This window comes from Ursus americanus, chromosome 2 (genome assembly GCF_024610735.1).
Source record: "Ursus americanus isolate L20-20 chromosome 2, mUrsAme1.1.p, whole genome shotgun sequence".
NCBI classification, from domain to species: domain Eukaryota; kingdom Metazoa; phylum Chordata; class Mammalia; order Carnivora; family Ursidae; genus Ursus; species Ursus americanus.
Window position 1 is genome coordinate 31,219,652 of NC_142128.1, and position 24,070 is coordinate 31,243,721.

General features: G+C 44.9%; 2 protein-coding genes across 6 annotated transcripts in view; both read left to right on the top strand.

Annotated features, from left to right (window-relative positions):
- The window catches only part of ZC3H7A (zinc finger CCCH-type containing 7A), a 35,103-nt gene extending 27,351 nt beyond the window's left edge, over positions 1-7,752 (top strand). For all 3 annotated transcript variants that reach the window (XM_045783836.2, XM_045783837.2, XM_045783838.2), the window contains 4 exons: positions 2,001-2,109; positions 3,803-3,936; positions 5,631-5,794; positions 6,841-7,752. In XM_045783836.2, the coding sequence (XP_045639792.1) occupies positions 2,001-2,109; positions 3,803-3,936; positions 5,631-5,794; positions 6,841-7,030 (597 nt within the window). In that variant the 3' untranslated portion in view covers positions 7,031-7,752. The remainder of the gene's footprint in view (positions 1-2,000; positions 2,110-3,802; positions 3,937-5,630; positions 5,795-6,840) is intronic.
- Positions 7,753-11,442: 3,690 nt separating this feature from the next.
- Positions 11,443-24,070, top strand: part of TXNDC11 (thioredoxin domain containing 11) — a 64,733-nt gene continuing 52,105 nt past the window's right edge. For 2 of the 3 annotated variants that reach the window (XM_045784351.2, XM_045784352.2), the window contains exons 1-3: positions 11,443-11,807; positions 17,516-17,732; positions 21,271-21,368. In XM_045784351.2, coding sequence (XP_045640307.1) covers positions 11,554-11,807; positions 17,516-17,732; positions 21,271-21,368 — 569 coding nt within the window. In that variant the 5' untranslated portion in view covers positions 11,443-11,553. Of the gene's footprint in view, positions 11,808-17,515; positions 17,733-21,270; positions 21,369-24,070 lie in introns of those variants that run through there. The other variant, XM_045784353.2, reaches the window with a different exon arrangement.

Genomic DNA, 24,070 nt, shown 5'->3' on the forward strand with positions numbered 1-24,070 from the left:
AACCTTAGAAAGAAAGTACCAGACCAACTGAAAGTTAGGGTAGTATTTCATTCACGAGGTGGCACGTTTGCTGCATAACCGTCTGCTGCCTTGCGTGGTCTTGAAGGTGACCGTGCGAGCAAACCCCTGAGCTGGCTCTGGACTTGACTCTTCAGGACAGTGTCTGGAGGGGGGTCACTGTGTGAGCTAACAGAGACATTTGGAGCACAGACAGGCAGTAAACTGTCGGCCCCGACGGCGGACAGAAGGAGAGAACTGTTTGCCCAGAGACGCAGAGCAGGTGGATTGCAGGGTTCCCTCGGAAACGGTCCCCCGTCTCTGACTTGCCGGAGAGGGTTGAGGAAGACGCAGGTTAATTTACCTTGAGTTTTGTAAAGGTACACAGGTCACAAGGTCAGTCTCTGAAGGAGGCGGTGTGTTTGCGTTTCATCCGCAGTGGTTTCAGCCTTGGGGATCTGAGTGATTTCATCTTCATCGGTGGGCCTGGTAGGAGGGGAAGGAGGTTTGTTGGAACCGTGGATATCTTAGGCTCTAAAAGAGGAGATAATGGGTTTCCTCCTCATTCTTTGTTAAAACAAAGACGACTGAGAACGCTTCTAGTTCAGCTGCTGGGACTGCTGACTGTTCTTCAATCTCGGGCGTGCTGTATTGCCGTGCAGTGCAGTAGCTCGTTTCCTCTTTTTTCCCTACCATACTAGGTATTGCTAAGGGATCCTTTTTCTAAAAGAAGAAATAATACTCTGTGTGTATGTGTGTAGACAGTATGGTGAGGTGGAAGGAGAATGGGCTTCAGAGTCTGCCGGAAGGGCCCTGGTCGAGTTACTCACCCTCAGTTTGCTCATCTGTAAATGGGAATAATTACGTCCTAGGGAAGATTACATGAGACGGTGTTATGTAAAAACCCAGCACAGTGGCCGGCCTTCTCCTTTATCTTCTCTTCTCCCTGCTACTTATCATTGAACTTTGAGAGACTATGGTAAATGTTTCCCTAGTAATATCTGCCTAAGAACTTATCGGGGTTTCAGTTTATGCAGAGGATTGGAGGGAGGGGGGCGTTGACATTGATCCAAGGGAGGAAACCTGTCGTATTAAGGGCTGACTGCTTTTAGATTTTTAGCTGATGCTAAGCATCTGATATTATGTAAACTAATACATAGGGCCAGCCTCTGTTGAAACACAAAGTAAGCTAACAATTAAGTGTACTAGAATGCTCTATAAAGACAAGTATATTGATGATATTTAAGAATGAGCTGTCTTGGTGATGGAGGTTTTCTTAGGTCTTGATAGTTGTGGTTCTTAGAGACGTCTCCATTCTGCTGATCGCTATCACCTTATTTTCCTAACAGTGTCACTGTATTTACTTAGTGAAAACACAATGCAAAAAACCAGAAGAGGTATTATTTGAATGCTATGTAACTGGGTGGCCTGGCTCATGTAATCATTGTCTCCAGACAATGCATATCGAACGAATGATGGCTGACATTAGCTGCCAGTATTGGTTATAAGTAAGCTAAATGTCTGAGATTTTTCCTGACACTGTTAAGGACCCTTGCAGTAGTCTGCAGTTTCTTTACTGCCTCCCAGGAGCTGACAAGGAGGCTTGTGGGCATTAGGCAGGGAGAGTAGAAGCTGTCAGACTAAGGGGGCCGGAGATTTGCATTGTGGAGATCAAATGCTCTGCTGTGTTAAAAGCAGATACTCTGAAGAAGGGAGGTTGTAGACATTTTCTTGTAAGAAAATATTCCATATCCTAGTTCCATACTTTTTTTTTTTCTTTTGGAGATTTTCTTTTGAAAAATTTTGAGATAGAAAGCTTAATATCATTTCATGTATGTTGGGCTTAGAGTCAATTTGAATTCATTCAAAGTAATCTTATGTAATAATTGTGTTACTCAGCATTAGCCCAGATAATAATGCTTATTTTGCTTAAATGTAAAAATTAGGCAGTTTTACTAACTGTACTCTTGTCTTAAAGCATATTCATATTTTTTTTTATACAGCTGTGCAATCATATTGCTTCTGGGAAAAAATGTCAGTATGTTGGTAACTGTTCCTTTGCTCATAGTCCTGAGGAGCGGGAAGTGTGGACTTACATGAAGGAGAACGGGAGTAAGTTGCTGTCTTAACTGGGGCTTGACATCTGTGAAATCTAGCTTGCTGGGCAGTTTCCTTCCTCTCTGTAAATATGCCAGCTCACCTTGAACTCAGAAAGCAGTTTGCATTGTAAACAGTTGTGCCATTTTGTCGGTGGAGCAAAGCCTGACATGATCCGTGTTTGCTTAGGTCAGAGCTGGGTACAAATACGTAGGTATATTTATGACGCAGACAGGTTCCTGAAAGGTGGCCTGGGAAGTTCAGTCCTTCTGGACTGCCTGAATCAGCCCATCTGCTCCTATTGTGAATAGTCACCCCTGAAAAATCAGGTTAGAATCGAAGGTTTCCTCAAGGAGGCCTTACCGGTAGAACAGCCCCAGATTCAGAGGCCCGAGGAGAGGATGTTTATCTTGGTCAAAGTGCAAGTTTATCGTGGGAGTCTTTGAGAGGAGCCTCAGACAACCTTTCCCTTTTGACCAGAGAGGTTTTACTGCAAGGACGGGGATCGTTGTTGTTTAACGTCTAGTAAACTGATGGAAATTTACTAACTGCTTAAGATCTGCAATCTCTGAATTACGAGAACCAATGAGATTGAAGCATGTCACATGCTGTGTTTAACTGGTGTTCACATTCAGTGACATGTGTGGATGGGACTCCTCCCTGTCTTGCTTGGAGGAGGGACATACTGTTGGGCCTCACTGAAGATGTCCTTGCAAACCAGGACCGTTGCCATGATTCCTGCTCCCACTGGTCTGGATGGAGGATTTCTAGGCGACCACTTGTCTTAGCAGGCAACAAAGCCGATTTTTGACCTTAACCTCATTACCAGATTTTCTAGCAGTGTTTCTCAACCGGGGATGGATTTTGCCGCACATACCTGTCTCCCTCGGGGACATTCGGCAATGTCCGGAGACGTTTTTGTTGTCATGACTTGGGCAGGGTGTCCTACCGGCATCCAGTGTGTGGAGTCCAGGAGGTCCAGGAATGCTGTTAAACATCCTGCAACATGCAGGAAAGCCCCCCACAGCAGAGAATTAGCTGCCCCAGATTGTCAGCGGAGGGGGGGCCGAGAAACCTGTGATGCCGAATGTACTTGTCCTCACTGTAGGAAGCAGCCTGTGGCCACTGCCCAGGACCTGGTCACGGTTGTGCTGTTGTAAATTGCACCCCAGCATGCGGGTCCTTGGGGATGGTGGCTCGACTGATGGGCTCCCGTCAGGGTCAGAATGTCGTCCCAGTGGTAGTGAGTTTCTGGTCTTTCTCTATAGACGGGGGTGTATCCGCTGCAGGCCCCCGAGCCGTGTTAAGTAGCCCAGTGGTTGTGGGGGTGATAGTGTTTTACTGGGGGCAACATGAGGCAGTGGGAGGTGCTTTTTCTTTTTCTTTTTCTTTTTTTTTAAGCAATATCCTTTTAACGGTTTCTGACTTTTCAGCAACCCCAAAGGGTCTTGCAAACGCAGGGAGTTAATTCATCTTGAAAGCTAATGTTGGCACTCTAACAGTCCGGAATTAGGTTCAGAGCCATGAGAGTTTACCTCCCCCTTGGACAGGGGACCTCTCCTTGCCTAACGTAATCCGGCTCCATTCCGCCCTCTCGCTTTCCTCTCAAAAATGTACGCCAGCTGATACCAAAGGTGTGCATGATCTTGTGTTTATTTCCATGGTGTATTTAAATCTCCACTGCTGAAAGTGATTCGTTTTTCTTTAGTACAAGATATGGAACAGTTTTATGAACTCTGGCTAAAGAGTCAAAAAAATGAAAAAAGTGACGATGTAGCCAGTCAGTCAAACAAGGAAAACGGAAAGCAAATTCACATGCCGACAGATTACGCTGAAGTTACCGTGAGTCCCGGTGGTAACTCCACCTCCCCTTCCTTTGCTTCCACCACTGACGGAACCTTTCCTTTCTTTCCCTTTCCTCCATGCTTGCCTCCCTCCCTGGCCACCTGCCCTCCTCCTTTCTCTCCATCTCCCTCTGGTGGCCTTGGGCCGTTAGCTTAAGTCCCTCTATTCTAGCAGATCTTTCCTTGATCCTTTTGCTGACTTTGGACCAGAGAATTTGGAGCCCAAGTGCTGGGGCCTCTCCTTACTAGCCTGGGGCCTGGGGCAGGTCACTGAGCGTCCCCAAGGGGGGTCGCGATAGGTTAAGTGAAGTAGGGTGGGTCCCAGACACTTAGGCCAATGCTGGGCCTCAGAAGATGCTCCGGAAGTGGGGGTGCTGCCCCCCCATTCCCTCCTTACCTGCTGGCATCTGGCCTCTGTCTCAGGGTTCTTCTGTGGAGACATCAAGTCATCTTTGTTTTTTTTCACTGTTGCGGTTTTCTTTTAAAATTTTTTATGAGAGTAAAGAGGATAATATAATGAATATCTTGAGCCTACCATGTTAACAGTTCATTGTGTTTGCTTTTGTGAAATAAATCAAATGTTTACAGATAGGGTTGGAACCCCCTTTTTCCCCCATCCCTGAGGGACAAGATCCAGTGTGTATTTTCCAGGCTCTGTTTACCTATCTTTGACATACTTATTCCTAAGCTATAGTTCTGCCTGGCTTGTGTTTTTAGAGGACACAGGCATATGTGTTATTCCACTCCTTGTTTCTTGTTTTGTTTTTTGGCCCCTCCCCATAATTGATTGAGCTGGATCCGGGTCATATCTTGGCCTGGCCTTGCCCCCATGTGTGGGCCTGGGACGTGTCCTGTGAACTCCACCCCTCCACCAAGGCACAGCACTGATTCCCTGGCCACCTTTTAAGTATTCCTATATTCCCAGAGCAGGGTCATCTGGACCTGCTGGGTTGTGAGATTTACCTGGGCTGTTTAATCAGGTTGATCTTCCTCTGTCCCCCAGACATAGCGAGTCACAGTCTCATGGGAAGTCTCCAGGAATCTGTTCTTACCCACTTGAAATGATTCTTACCCAGGGCATTGGGGGAACACTGCTCAGACGCTTACAGCGCGCATCTGTGGTGATACTTCCACCGACCAGAACACAGTTCCTTCTGTGTCGGTCTGTGCCCCGGGGACAGTGTTTCTCAGCATTTGGACTTCCCTGGTCCCTGGCACAAGTCCTGGCCCATAGTAGGAGCTTATTTCCTGTGCCCTGAATGACATGGCTGCTTGTCCCTCTGCAGCTGGAGAGCTCCGGGCTTTCCCGTCCTCTCTGCTGGCCCTCACAGAGTTCATCCTTCCCAGGGTCCTCATGTGAACCTGGCCGCTTGTCCTCCCATCCTTGTTTGCACACCAGCCCCTCCTCTCTGCCAGAGACTTGCTGGAACCTGGCTGAGTCCATCACCACTGCACTCTGCTGCCTGTGCTCTGGCCCCCTCCCAGTGCTGGGATTCTTTTCTTGGTCCTGTTTCTGACTTTGAGCTTTATGTTCTTGCCTGGCTTCCCCCACCGGACGGGCTCCCCGAGAATAGAGTCTAGGTCCGAGGTCAAGTGGTTTCTAGCCCTGGTGCCCTCCCTGAACCGTGTTTAGCCCATCGAGGGACACAGACAACACCCACTGATGGGACGCGTGTCTTTCGTGCACTTTAGGCGGACTTCCACTGCTGGATGTGCGGGAAGAACTGTAACAGCGAGAAGCAGTGGCAAGGCCACATCTCTTCCGAGAAGCACAAAGAGAAGGTCTTCCACACCGAGGACGACCAGTACTGCTGGCAGCACCGCTTTCCAACAGGGTATTTTAGTATTTGTGATAGGTACGTAGCGTTCGCAAACTCCCGCGCGAAAACTGCTGCAGTCACATGACTCTGGCAGTCATTCTTTCGGTGGGCAGAGGTTATGTGGGTGCTGAGGTCCAGGAGTGGATGCTTGGAATTGGGCTCAAAGTGTTAGTTGCTTCTTGGATGTTTCTTCACTCTTCTGTGGTTACATGAAAAGACTGACTAGTCTGTCCGTATGGGTTTGAGATGTCTTAAGATAACCGAGGAGAGATGTATGTGTGTTCCAATTTGCCCAAACCGTCTTTGAGTTGTCAAGGGTGAGTGGCTAACCACAACGTGCCCTGCGGTGGGTGTTCGTCAGTTCTGAAGCTGCCTCTGAACACTGGCTGTTCGAGTGCATGTATGGAACCGACTCCGGTCAAAGGAAGATGTTACTATCGCTCCTTTGTTTAAGTTGCCTTAGAAGATTCTTTAGCCAAAACAAACAAACAAACAAACAAACAAACAAACAAAAAAACCAGATAGTTTTGACTTGCTCCTCATTTTGTCGAATCACTGTTTATATTTAATTTCCCAATTTAGATCCACGTGATACCCAAAACTATAGGAAGCCTCTTTTACTTAGTTCCACTTCTGATTCCTTTCCCCTGCATCAGGAAGGACTGCGATCTTTCCTCCCCCCATCAATCAGTATTTCTCATTAAATATATTTAAAAGAGCTCATTTTTCCCGTTGTAGATGTCAAGGCTATATAATGTTCATTTTTCTAGGCTTAAGATTTTGAACTAAAAGTTTTATGCAGTGGCGCCTGGGTAGCGCAGTCGTTAAGCGTCTGCCTTCAGCTCAGGGCGTGATCCCGGCGTTCCGGGATCAAGTCCCACATCGGGCTCCTCGGCTGGGAGCCTGCTTCTTCCTCTCCCACTCCCCTGCTGTGTTCCCTCTCTCGCTGGCTGTCTCTCTGTCACATAAATAAATAAAATCTTTTAAAAAAAAAGTTTTATGCAAATCGTCAAGCTAGTGAAGCATGCACGTTTGGGGTTTGTATAAATCGTGGATGCTCACCACGCCGACTCTCCCTGCAGGTATATGAATGGCACCTGCACAGAAGGGAACGGCTGTAAGTTTGCACACGGGAACGCCGAACTGCATGAATGGGAAGAAAGAAGGGATGCCCTAAAGATGAAGCTCAACAAAGCAAGAAAAGATCACTTAATCGCCCCAAATGATAATGACTTTGGAAAATATAGTTTTTTGTTTAAAGATTTAAACTAATATGCTGGCTTTTATGTATGTTACCTAATCAAAGCATTGACCAGAAAAATTGAAAGTGTTCTAAGGCACGTAGCAGAGGAGCTGCAGATTTTCTGCTTGTATTGGCGTCTATCGTACCTCCTGAGCAGCAACCCACAGTAGGTAGGAAACGGGCTGTTGAACAGGTCTGGCCACGCTCTCATGGCACCATTGGCATCAAATGGCGACGTGACCGCTACCTGGTTGCCATCTGTTGAACAGACTTTTGGATGAAGTGTGTTGGGGAAGAGGATAAGGTTATGTCTAAGACGACTCCTGGAGTTGGTCCTTCAGATAAGAACCATCATGGTGAGAGAATAGACACTTGCGCTAGGGGTCAGAAGACATGATGGATGAAATTCTTCACGTTTTAAATGGAACAAATTTGTTTAATATAATAAAGTTTGCTACTTATCTGTACGTAGGTTGCTAAAAAGGATTTTCTTAACTCAGATTTTAAGCCAAATAACCATTTAACACTAGTACATGTTAAATGGGGTATTTTTCTGTATTTGTATGTTTCACTATAATAAGGGAACTAAGGATAATGTGCATTGAGACTATTTTGAAAAATGATCAGTTGACTCAAATTTTATTTCTTGGTCTTTTGCTGTTTAAATGATGATTTTGAAAGATTACACTTGTACTGTTGGTATTGTGTAGTGTATGGACCAATATTGCCTGTAATAAACATTTTATATATAGATGTCTTTCATTTTTTGGTGTGGTCCTTTCCCCCTGAAGAATCATTGAAACTGGGCCCTAACATCACAAGGTTTGATTTTTTTTTTTTTTAACACCTTTACTTAAGCAATTAGTGATAGTATTCAAATTAGACACGCAAGTGACTTTTCACTCTGGCCCACTCTCTCCCAGATTTGGGCTGATAAGGAGCTTCTCTTGTTGAGTGACACGTTAACTCTTCTGGGGCTCTTCTGTTTCGTTCAGATGCATGACTAGCAGGGAGACAAATAGCCAACTAGGACGTGGGCCGTGGGTTTCTACAGATGACCGGCACCACCCTCTCAGTAGGGCTGTTTTGGTTGTTCAAAGACCACTGAAGGCATGATCAGGATGGCTGGCAGACACAGAGACAGAGCTAAGTTGCCCTCTGGGACCCTGACCTGCTTCAGAGGCTGGGACGTAGTGAGCTAGGGGGAAGAGTTGTCGGCAGGGTGTGGGGTGGGGGTGGGGGGCTGCTATGTCCTGAGGATGTTACCAGTGCTGCGTCCTGGTTGGGGATGGGGGTCTGGGGGAGTGGTGGATGGACTTGGAAGACAGGGATCTGCTGGGCTGCGATGTGCCAAGCCTCCAGACCCCTGTGCAGTCACTTCCTTGTGACAGCCTTGAACAAGTGGGTTTAGGGAGGTAACAGAAAAGGGTCTTTGTTCTATATGTGAGTCCATCCGCCACGGAGAGGAGGGCATAGCTGCTGGTAGTGAGGTGAGACAAGTGGAGCACTGAGAAGAACCTGAGGCTGCAGACGGACAAGCAAGCCCCGTGACTCCTTGGAGACAGGAGAGACCCTGGTTTCCCTCCATGAGAGAGAAGGCCGTTGGGACCAGTTTTACTTGGTGGATGCATTAGGAGTGTATCTTATTTGCCAAACAGATCATCTGTTATCGGTGATATTTTCTATAGAATAGACTAGTAGTGTTATTTTTCTACTAGGTTTCTCTAGTCTGATGGCCTTCATTACATTTTTTTCTTCTTTGTACTTTCTTCCAAACTCCTTTTTCCAGGGAGAAAGGCAGATGTTAAAAAGTGGTCTCTGGTGCTCTGTTTCAGTTAACAGAGGAAAAAGTCAGTTGTCTTAATGTTTGGAATCCATGCTAGAACCTTAGTTTGAGATCCTTTGAGTGGTTGAGAATTCAAAGACTCTTTAGTTGGCCTGGAGAGATTAGAATATAGACTTCTTGTATTTGTTGCAAGGGAAGAATACCAATTTCTGGAAAGCCAATTCTGGGGTCCTGAATCAAGGTCTCTAAGAAGCGTAGCCACCATTGTCCAGACTGCCCAGGCTCAGGGCATAGGCTTCCCTCCTGCAACACCTGCCAACCTGTACCTTTTCAGGCACATCCTGTTTGCTAAGTAAATGCTTAGAAGCTTTAAAAGTTAATAAGCATTATTTCTGTCTGGTTCCAAGAAAGGATTTACACATATAACATATACTCTCCCTGCCCCCTTCTCAAACTCCACCAACTTGATTATGGCATAAAAAGTGGCCATGAAAGCTCAGCTATGGGTCGATGTGGACAAGTTATGGCTGATTTGGCCTCGAAGAGCAGTGCAGCCTGACCCTGACTGCCTGGTGTCTTCAGAACTGAATTTATCAGTTTCAGAAGTACATTCTGGTGTCAGAGCAGCAGCTAGATGTCTAGATAAAGAAAAGGAAATGAAATGCCTTCTTAATTCCAGGGCGGTTTCCTGGCCTATGAGACCTTGCATTGCCACGAGGTATTGTGGGTCTTAAGAGAGAACCCACAGGCAGCAAAAGTTCTTTGGACCTTATAAAGGCCTGTGCCGATGACAGGTGTCTTATAGAAGTGTAGGGTGGATTCTGTCCTAGCAACCTACAGTGAATGGAGACTGGTGACTTTTGGCCATATTCATTTTCCTTAGTAATACACTACTGAACACTGATCTACACAGTCAAATCAAGAGGGACTAGAAATGGTAAGTAAGGTTAATATTAAAAAACCTAGAAATACATTTTTTCAGCATCTATAAAAACAAGAGTATATAGAACAGTACGAAAACACTGTATTACTGAGTTTATAATATGATAGATTAAAAAGGAAGGTACCACAGGAATGGGAAGAGGAAACAGCTATGTGGGAGAAGCTTCTGTCTCTTACCGGAATTAAGGTAATATAAATTTGAGGTGGAAATTCTGAAAAAAATCTATACGGTGGTCCCCAGAGCAACTGCTATGGATTTAACCAAAGAAAAGTTTAAAATCATTAATTCATGGGATACTAGCAAATATCCACTAAATTGCAACAAGGGAAGTAAGGAATAAAAAGGACATGACAGCTATAGCAAAATGGTAGGTGTAAATGAGCTGCCAACGTACTGGGCCTCAGTGGTGGACACACTGAATGCCTGGGCCCCCTAGCAAGGTAGCCAACAGTAGCTGCCCCTTACCTGGAAGCCAGGCCCCAGGCTCACGCAGCTGCCCTGGGGCAGAGGTGAGGTCTCGCCTTCTGGTTCTCGCCCGCCCATACTTTTTGTTTGTTTTTCGCCTGAAGTCATACTGCCCTAGTTCCCTCAGAATTTTATTTGCCTAGTTTGTGATTATTCACAGTCACCTGTGGCCCCAGCAGCTGTGTCATTATGAACTTCGCTTCGCCCTGGTACACTTGCTCCTTTCTTTCACGGAAGCAATTCCTTTGTCACTCTCAAATCGCATTTCATCCCTTATTGACTTGTCCTTTCTAACCACAAAACTTTAGAAACAACCTAACATTTTGAGTCAGAGACCTGTGAGAGTCAGCAGTGGGTCACTGGTCACTTGGGCGGCCTGCCTTTGAGTCTGAATTTCCCACCTAGTACCAGCTTTGCGGGCTCAGTCAAGTGACTTTTCCAAGCTCGGTTTTTCTTGCCACCTGTGGGGTGAGTACAGGCAGCACAGACCCTCAGCCAAGGGCTGTGGGGGAGGGAGATGAGGCTCGGGCACACGAGCTTACCTGATGCAGATCGTGGACGCTGGGAGATTACAGTAACTGAGATTTAGTGAGACCTCACTGTGGGCCTAGCACTTTCCATAATCACCTAGTTTATCCTCAGAACAACCCTGTGAGAGAGGTACTGCTATTACCCTCCATTTTACAGACGTGCAAACCGAGCCCGAGTGACCGGGGCCGCCCGCCTCCCTTCCGGGACCCCGGGCACGTCTCATCTCTGCACCTATCAGGTTAAGCGGGGATAATTTACTGCATCTAGTCCCCCGGGGCCCGTACGGATTGCTGGCACGACTGCCATCATCCTCCTGGCATTTAAAACTCAGCAGGACAAGCGGCGACTCCCAGGTGTCCGAAGTTCCCAGCGCCCTCGCTGGGGGGGATCCAGTCGTGGGCTGGCCGAACGCTCGACCCGCCTCTCTGCAGACTCCACGGACACAGGGCGGGGGCCTGTGGGACGACGTCCGGCGGCCGCAGGTGGTGCTTGCGGGGAGGCCGTCTGCGCAGGCTCCGTGGGCGAGGGGCGTGGCCCGCCGGGGGGCCGGGCTGTCAGGCCGTGTTGGCATCGCGCAGACTCCGTGAGCGAGAGGCGGGATCGCCAGGGGAGCGGGGCCGCCGGGAGGGGCCGGCGTCCGCGCAGACTCCGTGGGCGGGGGCGGAGCCGCCTGCGCGGGGGCGGGCGCCGCGGCGGCGGTGGGGCTGACGTGGAGTGTCCGGGTTAGCGGGCGCGGCGGGCTGCGGGATTGGGGAGCTACGGGCCGGGCCGGGCCCTCGGGCCCGAAGCGGCGGCGGCAGTATAAAGCCGGCGACAGGGAGCATGTAATGTCGGAATGCGGAGGCCGCGGCGGCGGCAACAGCAGCAGCAGCAGCGACGACGCCGAGGACGAGGGTGGCGGCGGCGGCGGCCCCGCGGGCTCCGGCTCCCTCAGCCCGGCCCCGGCCGGAGCGTCCTCGGCGGGCCGGCTCCGCCGCGGACTGCGCGGCGCCTCCCTCATGGCGCGCCGGCGGCCCGAGCTGCTCTGCGGGGCCGTGGCGCTCGGCTGCGCGCTGCTCGTCGCCCTCAAGTTTACCTGCAGGTGAGGCGGCCCGCAGCCCCGGGGCCCCGGCCGGCGGCGCAGGGCCGGCTCGGGGCCCGCAGGGTCCGGAGTTGGGGCGGCCTTCGCGGAGGAAGTGGGGCCTGGCTTCTCCTGGAATCTCGGACCCGACCCTGCTCAGCCTGGGGCCGTGCCCGTCACTTTCCGGCCGGCCAGACAGCCGGCCGCCAGGCTAGGTTTTCGGGTGCTGCTCGGGACCCTTCCTTCATCCCATTTTAGCACCAAAGTTAGTGGGCCAGGTTCTGAGCTGCTCGTCACCTGTTGGGGTTTCTTGGGGGGCGCACCTGTCACTTCTGCCCAGGTTGTGGGACCCTCATTTAACACCCATCTTGTTTCCCTTATGCCTCGAATGTAATGATTCACAGCTGTTAAGCGTCCCAGATCCCTTCGAGAATTTGTGCACTCATCTAACGATTATTTATCCATCCACACGTGCTGTGGTGGGTAACACTCATCCAGGTGAGGGTTGAAAATAAAAATCCCGCTGTCCTTTCCAGTGGGTGGGACAGGCAGTAAACAATTTAATGTAATTTTAAAGGGCTTCTGTAAGTGCTGTGCAGGGAATAGAAGGAATGAGGGTGGGGCAGAAAGGCCTTCCTGACCAGGCGACAGAGGAAGCTCACACGAGAAGGAGGAAGGGGCCAGCACTGGGGAAGAGTGTCCAAGGTAGAGGCAGCAACAAGTGCAAAGGCTGAACAAGGCTGGTGTTTTCCTGGAACTGAAAAGAATGCCTGGGTATGCAGGACCATAGCGACCAGGAAAAATTAAAGTTACTGTGCCTCTTTTTGGGAAGGTACACAAATACAAAATGTACTTTAAATTTCAGGAATACTTTTGGTCTCCCAAGTCCTCAGTATATTTTCTGGGACTCCCAATTTATAAGTCTCTGTTGCAGCTGACTGGCATATTGGCCAAGAGGAAGATTTCAGCTTGGAACATTTTTATCGAGTGTGTTAAGCATAGTATGTGACCTCTGTTGTCAGGTGTCAAAGGTTTGGGAATTTTAGTGGGAAGAGAACAAATGGTAGCAACTATCATTGATCATTTGCCAAGTACCAGCAGGGTCGTTCATCCTTGGCACCCGGGCAGAGGGACTGTCCTGTCCCTGGTAGAGTGTTTAGCAGCATCTTTGGCTTGAATCTACTAAATACTCATAGCACACAGCCCTAGATAAGATAACCAAAAATGTCTCCAGACATTGCCAAGTGTCCCCTGGGGAACAAAACTGCTTGCTCAAGCACTGTAGCTTACATCAGTGCATTTATTCATTTAATGCATAATCTGAGAGCCTGGAATGGGCCATGTATATGTCAGTCCCCAGTAAAGTCTGTGTATACTCTTGTCCTTCCAGGTTACAGATGAAGGAGTTGAGCTTTGGTCATGTTACAATACTTGCCCCAAATCACACCCACCTATTAAGTGGCTGAGCTGGAATTTGAATCCTTTATTGTCAGGTACTAGGCTCTTAACCTTGCTCTTTCATCATGTGCTGCGTGAAGGAAAATATATGAAGTATTTTACAACGTGGAATTGCAAGGTGTCTTTGGGTTCAGATTAGAAAGAGAGGGTCCTCCCCCCTACTCCAGGGGTGGGGAACTTACATCTGTTTGTTCAACTATAAAAATAATACTTCGTGTTTATTCTGAAAGAACATGACTTTAAGAAGCTAATAAAGTCCTTTGAGATTTGGGGAAGAAGGAAGAGTATAAATCCAGTTACTGGATCAGGCAGAGCACCTGCTTCGGAATAGGAGTGAGCCAGTGAAGGGCTGCTTGTCTGTCCCTCTACTTTCTATGCCACTGGCAAATCTCGACAGTCTTTCAATGGACTGAGATTGATTTTTTAGAGTCTTGTTTGATTGGTGTTATGATACTGTTATAGACTTGAACATTTCTGACCCCCTTTTACTATTTTACTTTTAAGATTTTTTGCATTACAGAGGACAGAAGCTTACGAGAAGGTGGGATTTTTTTTTTAATTTTATATTTATTAATAGCTCCAGGCCTAAAATAAGTGATAGCCCTCTTCAGTGTTGGTTGCTTAGCTGAGTTCAAGACAGATAATATAAAAAAGGTTGATTTGGTGTGGAAACACAGTAATTGTGCATTTTGGGGCTTTTAATCTTTATTTTACCTGCTTTGCTATGCACTGAATCTCCTTGACTTCATCCTTCTCCCTTTCCTTTCACCCTGATTTTGGAGGGAAAAAGTTGTGTATCTGTATATGTGTCGTGCATATATTCATTTTGCTTTACTGCATTTTGTGATTTCAAAGCTGCTTCAGATCCTCTTCAGAAGGAGGCATAGGGTGTGCATTTCATACAGAAATTGGGAGCTGCAGCCGACCCTTTTTGCTTGCAACCAGCTCTTGAGTTTTTCAGACCTGAGACTGTGCCTTCAAAGCTGCAGGAAATCTTTGATCTAGGTGTAGTTTCTTGAAAACTTATAGCAAGTTTAAGAGTTAAATGGAAACTTGTGACTGTTTCTGGTGGAGCAGAGGCAGATGTTTCTCTTCCCTGGTTAATGTTTGCATTTCCGTGGGCCACGATTTTATCTGGCTGGTGTACTTTAGGAACCGCTCTGAACATGCCAAGCAGTAATACTAAGTGGATTATTATCCTTAGTTTGGTTGTCACTAACCTACATTTTCCCTCAGATTGTGTTATTTAACACTCAACATGCAGTCTGACTAGTAGAGGAATCATCTCGAAAGAGGGGGGATTTTGGAGCTTTTGATAACATGTCACGCAGGGCCTTCCTTCCCCATCCCTTTGCATGGCTGCCTATCATTCAGGTCTCGGCTTGAAAGTTCCTCTGTAGCATCACCCTGTTAAATGCTCCACGTAGCAATGTTCCTTTTGTGGCTTTTTGTTTCTCGTGCACGTGTTCTGTTGTTTGCCTGTCTTCTTCCTGGAGAAAGTACGCCCCTTGAGAGCATTACCGTGCTTGCTGCTCTAGCCTTGGTGCCTCCAGTGCATTTTCTGAAGCATATTAACATTTGCTCAGTGAACATTTTTCGGATTATTGTGTAATACTTTAAAAGATTACTACTTTATGATCTTAATAGTTTTTGGTGAAAATAGGGAAGTAATATGTTTAAACCTGTCTTAATTCAGGAAGCTAACACCTAGATGCAGAGGAAGGCGTGGGATTCTTTCCTTTATGCTAAATGACCCTAAAGCTCTTAGAGGAGGTTGGGTCTTGGGTGTTTAGATTTCCTTTTTTGGTTCTAAATATCTGTCTGCTGGGCATTGCAGACCTGGCAGCACTTTCCTTCTTGTTCTTCCTTCCTGCTACCTTGCTGTATTCCGAGAAGCCAGATTATCAAGTTTGTTTGAACACGTATGTGAACATAGAACATAATGATGAGGCACTTAGGATCATCCCTAGTAAAGCAAATGGGCCTCTGACACTTTGATTCTGAGTGTTCTTAATTATGTCTGTCTGTGTGGGTTTGTATTTAATTTGCCTTTTCATATGTTCAGATGAGGTAGGAGGGTCAGTTTGTGTGTTTCACAAATTACCGAACTTCAGAGCACCAGGAACCATAAAGAGTTGAGGATCTAACAGTGAAAAAGATAGGGTTCTTGCCCTCAGGGAGTTAATGATGTCGTAGAGTAAATAGATTATAGGTAAAATAAGTAAGTTACTGATTGTGGTGAGGGGTATAAAGGCAACCAACAGGGAACTGAGAGGAAAAAATGAGGTCCCCTCATTTGACAACAGAGTTGTCAGAGGAGGAGACCAGCCAGGACGTTTTTTTTTATCAGCTTCATGGCAGTATATTTTACATTCAGTAAAATTACACATTTTACGAGTACAGGTTGATGACTTTTGATAAATTTAACCACCTTCATCCTTTCAGTCAAGTGCCCCACTCCCCACTCTAGGTAGCCACTGATATGATTATTTTGTTATAGATTAGTTTTGTCTGTTTTGGAATTTTATATAAACACATTCATGTTATATGTATTCTTTAGTATCTGGCTTCTTCAGTGTAATTATTTTGAGACTCATCCAGGTATGGTATGTATCAGTTCTTTCATTGTTGAGTGACATTTAACTGTAAGACTATACTCCGGTTTATTCTTTCACTTAATGAGTTACTCCAGCTTCCTTATGTATACTGTTTAGGTAACTTATCTTTTCCCATCCTTAGGCTTTCATCCTGTCTATGTCTTTATGTTTAAGATGGGTCTTTTTTAGACAGCATTTGATAGGTCTTGCTTCATTATCCAGTCTGGCATTCTCTTCCCCTTAATTGGGTGATTTAGTCCTTTTATATTTAATGTAATGTTTGATATTGTTGGATGTAATCCTGCCTCTGGCTGTTTGTTTTCCAATTTGTACCTTCTGGTTTTTATTCCTTCCTTGGTCCTTTTCTGCCTTTTGGGTTAATTGAGTATTTTCTAGGGTCTCTTTTTTTTATTCCTTTTGGTTTCTTGGCTAAACACACTGTAGTGGTTTTATGCCATGTTAGTATAGATGTGTGAACAGCTCAAGCTGTTCATTAAGTTCCTTTCACTTGGTGGCATGCAGCTTCAGCCAAGATCTTTTTGTCTTGATGGGAAAAATAGTGGCAGCTCTGTGACTTCAGACCACTTGTTCATTCTTTTCTGTCTTCTCTGGATCTCTCCCTTTTGGGAACTTCAGGTACTCAGGAAGACTGTTTTCCTGTTAAAATGGGCTGATATTTTGTTAGTCAACTTTACTAACCTTTGAATCATGATATTGTTAACTTTAAAAATTAAACAGTTATTTTATCAGAAAAATGGGTTTATTCAGGAATAGAGAATTGCAATCCAGGACATGCAAGCTATGGCAAACCATAGGGAAATCCCACAGACAAAGGAGAATAGCGTTATTTTATGGAGAAGGAGGAAGGTGGGAGGGGTTGTTGTGAATGAAAGCAAAGTCCTTTGGAGAGAAGCAAGAGTTTGGGGGGATGACAGTTTTTCAATGGCTGATTGCTGGAGTAGTCAGTCTTTTTGTAGGAGTTGTTAGATCTTTTCCTGGTGTGGATTGTCCTATTGGTGTCTGTAATTGATCATTTTTCCTGTAATGGACATGGAGAGGTGCTGGCTCCCCCTTCTGGCCTCCCAATTCCATTTTAGTGGCTTCCTGATATGTATCTGGAGAAATCTACATTATTATTTATTACTTTTGCTTGAATGCCCTGGATAAGTACAGGCCAACTCCAGCTAATAAACATAACGTTTTCTCAAAGTTGAGTTGATGGTAAGAATTTTCCATAGAAATCTTATTAGTAGTAGTCCCGAGAGCTCCCTGCCCTTAGTTATGAGCAAGCTCACTGGTGGTTCTGAAGCCCTGGAGATCAGCGGCTCCTGTGGACAGCCAGGCTGCAGAGAGATGAGGGTGGAGTGTTTTGGGTGTGGGAGGCAAGAATATGGATTATTCAGAGACATCCTCTCCTCTGCTCTCTGCTGCCTTCCCACCCCACACCTGGAGAGACAGCATTAGAGAGTTGTTTTCAACACATTATTCATGTCTTACATTCTCTTACCTAAATATTGCCTTAGTACAGCATATTTTTTACTCCAGGGCGATGTTTTGGGAACTCCATTTTCTTATTCAAGAGATTTTTCTTTTAAGCTTCATTCTCCTTCCACATAAAGCTGTCGTTAGAAGAAGATAAACTTAGAAATCTTGTTTGTGTTTGCTCTTTTTTAGTCGAGCAAAAGATGTGATAATACCAGCAAAGCCACCTGTCAGCTTTTTCTCCTCGAGGTCTCCGGTTCTTGACCTCTTCCAGGGGCAGCTGGACTACGCAGAGCATGTTCGCCGGGACTCAGAGGTGGTGCTGCTGTTCTTCTATGCTCCATGGTGTGGCCAGTCCATCGCCGCCAGGTCAGAGATTGAGCAAGCAGCGAGTCAGCTTTCGGACCAGGTAATGCTGACATTCGGCCTGCAAATGGATGACTGTCAGCTCTGTGCAGGGCTGGTTGTTTCCAGAGAGACCCCTTACCCAGCTGGCTGACTGAGCCTTACTTTATAAGTTGTGAAGCTTTCTGTAAAGAAAAAGGGTTTCTGATGGTAAGGGTCATAGTTGGTTAGAGGCAGGAGAGGGAGCAGATTCTGTGTTTCCTTGTGATGCAGGTCAGTGTTCCTCTCAGGGTCCCATGCTGTTTGGTTTTAGTGCTGAAAAGCCTAGTTGAATATCCATTTGCTATTGCTCGATGAGTTCTTTTCTTTTCTAATAGCCCTATTATTTATTTATTTACTTGAGAGAGAACATGTGTGTGGATGAGTGTGGGGTTGGGGTGGGTAGGGAGGGGCAGAGAGAGAATCTTAAGCAGGTTCCATGCTCAGCGTGGAGCCTGATGCAGGGCTGGATCTCACCACCCTGAGATCATGGCATGAGCCAAAACCAAGAGTCAGACTAAGCCAACCAGGTGCCCCGCTGATGAGTTATTTTCTGTAAGACAGATTTATGTGTCATGACTACAATGTAACATGCTGCCCTTTTAAAAATACTTGGACCAGAACTATATGCAACACTTAATGAAGGCTACCTTTGTGCTAGGCCAGAGGGATGGGCAAATGAGTCATCTGTATGGTAGTGGTTTTCAACCCAGTGGAGCTCAGTTGCCTTTTATAAGACAAATATTTTATGAGGTACCTTTTGCTGTCCTGAAAAGGATTTCATAGATGATAAAACTTCCCTACATGTATAATTGCCAAAGAGTCAACCCAATACACTAATTATAACATAGAGGTGGGGGCAACAGAAGTAACGTATAATCAGGTCATGTATGTTTCAGGATATAAACGCTCGGGCAGAATAGGTCCTGGTCCCTTTATGGAGTGCTACTGGGGTGGACAGTTAGAAATGCAGACTGGTAAAGGTGTGTTAGAGACTCAGGTACTGCGGGGCCACTGCTCTCACTGATTCGAGTTTCCTGAATGGTGAACAGCTCTTGGTAAAGTCTGGAACCAAACAAAGTATTTTCTGCCTTAGGTTTACATAGGAGGTGCCTTCCCAAGAAATTCCATGATTACAAAAACCATGCTTTGGATTCACATATAAAATGGAATTAGGTCCTGGGCTTGAATAATAACAGACAGGTTTTCCCCAGCCTCATTGTTGGGCAGGACATTTCAGACTGCTCTGGGGTGCTGCAGATAACTCTTCCCTGTGCAAAGCAGTTTCGAGCATCGTGGGCTGTCTCCCACAGCACCTGCCCACCCCATGCCCTGTAGCTTCCCAGTCACTGCAGCAAGCAGAAGAGCATCCCACAGATTTCTAAAAGGCTGCTGCTGAGAACCACTGATCTGAGGTAACTTATGCAGGCAGCTGAGTTCCAGAAGTTTCTTTGGAACTCTGGGTTGGTTTTTCCTAGGAACAATGTTATAAATGCTGGTGAGGCTTTCTGCCCGACCTAGCAAAAGCCTTTTGAACCATTATAGATTCCTGAATGTGGTGCAAAGTACTGTTTAAATCTAGCTCTTCATTAGAACTCTTCATTGCCTAGGACATTGGTTCTGAGGGGATTGGGATTTTGTGTTCCGACTTTGGGCCCATGGGATTGATCAATTCCCTGTGCTCCCTTTACTCTCCTCCCCCTTTAAAAATGGCTAGTAATAGGGGTGCCAGGCTGGCTCAGTTGGTAAAGCATAAGACTCTTGGCCTTAGGGTCGTGAGTTCAAGCCTCACATTGGGCAGTAGAGCTCACTTTGAATGAATGAATGAATGCGTGCTAATAATAACCAAACTGGCAGACACTTCCAGGGAGGAAGCGGGAACTCTAATGTAGCATTGGGAGGCAAGTGATAGGTTAGCCTAAAAGAAGTCACCACTTCATTCCCCAGGCATTCCCCAAGTTTTCTGAATTAGGAGAACATGTAGGGGAACAAGGGGGAATCTACTGTGTTTAGGGCAGGTGTCAGTTACTTGTTACCTCATTGTCAGCTGAAGCAGCTGCGTTTCGGAGTGATTATAGGAACGACATTGTGGTGTGCCGGGCCCTGTGCTGTTTCTCATGACAGCTCTGCACGCGGGTGCTGGCACCCCTGTTCTTGGAAGCAGGACCCCAGACTTGGATGGTGGAGCTGTTGACTAAGGATCACATGACAAGTAGTGAAGGTTATAGTGCCATCCACAGCTAACAGGCACTGCTTTTTTCAATTTTTTTTCCAGCTCCTTTCAAATTGAGAGCTATTATTCTGTGTTCTCACTAGGGAAAAAGAGGGGGTTTATTTTTGGAAACTGGCAAAAGTCTTTTGAGCCACACTGCTTTAGTAAAATTAGCAAACATGGTAGATTGTGCCCTATTTTTGAGTGAAAAAATGAGATGTCACTTTAAAGATACTGTTATTTTTCTTTCTCATAAATGGACTCTAAAAGGAGCTCTAAAGAGTTTCCACTAAGTTTTGAGCAATATTGCTGTTTACGATGTGTAAGGAAGGCCTCTGAAAGTGACTTTTCATTTGTAGTCTTCATATTTTTTCAATATTATTATGAAAATTGCTTCACATAGCAAAGGTAAAGGAATTTTATATATGCCTGCCAGTTAAATATTGTTATTGACATTTTATTTTGCTTATTTTATCATGTATTTATTCCTCTTACTATTCCTCTAGTCAGTGGTTCTCAGCTAGAGGAAGTTCCCCCCCACTGCCCCAGGGGACCTTCGGCAGTGTTTGGAGCTGTTTTTGGGGATCGCTGCTTGCGAGGGGGGAGCTGCTGGCATGTAGTGGGCATAGGCCAGGAATACTGCTAACCCCTACATCCAGTGCGTAGGACTGCCCCTCACAACAAAAACAAACCTATGGAAAGCCTCATAACAGTGGAAGGCCAAAATAGCAGTAGTGCCAAAGTTGAGAAACCCTGCTTTAATCTATTAGCCCATCTTGTTTTGGGGATATTTCAAAGTAGATTGGAGACATTTCTCCTTTAATATTTCAGCATCTGCCTATGAATATGTATTTAATTTGTATTTTTGCTGCTTAGTACTACATTTTAGAGCATAGCTTTAGTTATCTTATTCTTACTGGTTTTTAATATAGTTGTTAAAAATGGTCCTTTGATATTTGTGACGTTTTATTTGCAGCTAACATTTTTTTCCTTCTCCCACGCTCAGTTTAACCATCAAAAGATATCTTTCCATTGTGTTTTAGTATAATCATGCTTAGGAAAAGCTCACTGGTGCTCATTCACTTTAGAATTCAAAGCAAATCATTTCCTTCTTGGACTAGACTGTAAAATACTAGTAAAATGCTAGAGTCCTAGCTAGACACCGTAGATGAAAGTCTATCTTTTTTATTGTGGTGGTAGATGATGACCTTCTTTGAATACTGGAGATAATTTTTTTTCTCACTTTCTGTTTCGGAGAGGAATAGTTCCATTTCTATGATTTTATCTTTAAAATCTTGGTAATTTTTCAGTTGTTATTCATAGTCATTTGAAACCTTTTTTGGCTCTGCAGGTGTTGTTTGTGGCAATTAACTGTTGGTGGAACCAGGGGAAATGCAGAAAACAGAAGCACTTCTTTTATTTCCCTGTGATATATCTGTATCATCGGAGGTAAGAACGTTGAACTAGTTTTCTAATTCCAGTTAAGTTCCAAAGTGAATTTTTTTTTCTGTTTTAAAGTATTAGATATTCACTGTAGGCAATTGAGGAAATACAGATAAGCAAAAATACAGATAAGCAAAAGTAAATAAAAGGATCTAGATATTTTATCAGCTGTGCATAATCATGTGTTTTGATTTATATCCTCCTCTGACTATACATGTCCACTCTCTTATTTTTTTTTAATTTAAAAAAATGGGATTGTGTAGAATTTTCTAAACTGCTTTTTCTTGCTTGTGTGAATATCTTTTCATGCCATTACGTAGTGTATGGCATTGTTTTTGATAGTGCCAGCTGCCCCATTATGCAGCTGTACTTTTTAGTATTTTATTGCATGAAAATACACAAAGGTCCTTATCCTGTTACCTGGCAACATACATAGTCAGGAGGGAATCTTAGCACCTTTTCTGCTGGGAAGAAGATTATTACATGTCCACTGTCCTGTGCCCATAATCCTGAAATCCAAAGAGTTTTGAAAACCTGAAAGTTTTCATAAATTTTGTTCCCACATGCGTACCTCTAGCCTGAAGTATCAAGAGGCTGCCTTTAGTCTTTATCCCACTTAAGGAGCCAGTTTATGTATTATGATGCAGAAATACTTGTGTTTGATTTTGAAATACTGCCCAGACCTCGCTGTGAGTGTTAAGTAATGTCTGAAATCGGACTTGAAGAATTTTGAAGACAGATGAGACTTTGGACTTTGTTCAGTGTAATTGGCTTGAAGTTTGTTAATGAGGGTAAAATGGGTAAAGAATGTTTCATTAGTAAGAGCTTTACTTTTTATGCTTTATTTTTTCCCTCCCTCTGAACTTCCTAGGCTTTAATCAATGAGGATTTATAAGAAACATCAAACTATCATTTGTGGATTATCTGTCACATTCCATCACACCTCATGTTTCTAACATAAAATGTTGTGTGGCATGTAGTATTGTTTATTAGGAGCTGTTAAATAATATTTGAGCAAAAATGCCCTTTCTTACCCTATCTCCACCTTCAAAGTCTCTTCTACATCCAGGAGAACTTCTCAGAGTGTAACTTGCATTTGAAGATGCTAAAGTTGTGTGCTCTATAATAGGGTAAATAAGCTTGCCCTGCGAAGGTCCCTGCAGTTCTCTTTTTGGAAATAGACAATATTTGAAGATAGGAAATAGGGCACAGGTGCCTAGTGAGGAATATAAGCCTTGCCACTATAGGTAACCGAGCCAACTGCCCAGAGGTGGGCCTAATTTGCTGCGATATTAAAATCAGAAGAGTTCTCTTGAGTCAAGTACAAAATATCTTTTTGGGTTATATGGCTGTGCAGTATATTGTCTTATACCGTTTGTTTTCTTAGATTTATGGAAAGATTGAAAGGACATGCAAGGAACTTTAGAAACATCTAGTCCAACCTTCTCATTTTACAGATGAGGAATTTGAGGTTGGTACTCTCCTTGAAGTGCTTGCCCCTCATCTTTGCCTGTTAGGTTTTACTTGTTTCAGTTCGTTCAGACCTCTTAATGCTCATTTCAATATCTCCCATTCCCTGTGTACTAAAAACAAGCAAGTGCTAAGACACAGAGATATGTGAAAGGTAGCCTTTTCATATCCTATTTAGGAATCTTCAAGTTCTGTGTTTTATACGTAACACATGAGTGAATGTGTTTCTTCAACTAAACTCTCTTGTGACCATTCAGTGGTGTTGAGGTTCTCTTGGTTTATCATGCTTGCAAATGTGGCCCCTCAGCCCATCACTGGGCAGCAGAACATTGCTGTTCGCGTGTGTGTTGTTGTTGCTGTGTTCGTAACGGCTTATCTACTAGTGGCTGCTTAGAAAAATTAATAGACTTTCTGTTTTGCTTCTAAGTAGATTCCATTTTTTTTGATTGTATTGATACTGCTCACTAAGACAGTTTTTAAAAGGTTCTGAAGCCGGGAGTAGTTTCTTCTAACACTCTGTACAAGGCTCAGCAGCCCTGCGTCAGCTCGTCCTGTGGTTGTGACTGTGGCATGTTGGTAAAATGTGTTCTACATCCTGCATTTTGAGGTCTTCTCAGCTTTTACAAGTCACTGGGATCCTTCTAACGACACTCCAGGAGCCTCTTTGCCTGAGGAGATGACGTTTCCAGATTTGTTGGCTCCTTTTTGGTGAACAAAATATGTTAATGGATGATTTTTTTATTTAAGTTAAAAATTATTAGTGGCTGATGGGGTTGTTGGTGGTGGTAATTTATGTAAGTCTTGAATTGATAGAATTGTTAACTCTGTCTCCCAGCTGTGCATGTAGAACGCTGTTTTTACTTTTTTCATGCTAACATTCTTCTGTTTGGCATCATATTTTCAGTGCACCCTGAAGAATTGTGTTTATCTCATCCCATTATACGTGTGTGTGTTCATTTATGTAAGCATATAGTATTGGGATCACAGCATTTATCTAATTCTTTAGTGCTCTGTTTATTGTTGCTATTAACAGCAAGCTTAATGTCAGTTTCTATTTAGACAGAAGAATGGTTATGGAGTTACTGAATTTCACCTTACTCCCCCACCCTGCCACATATCATTCAGTTATATTTGAGCAGCGTCTGCATTGTGCAACATTGAAGAAAGCCATGTGAGGATTCTGATTAGCTTAGGAGGGTAACTGAAAGTTGTATTATTTCTTAGCAATGCTAAGTCAA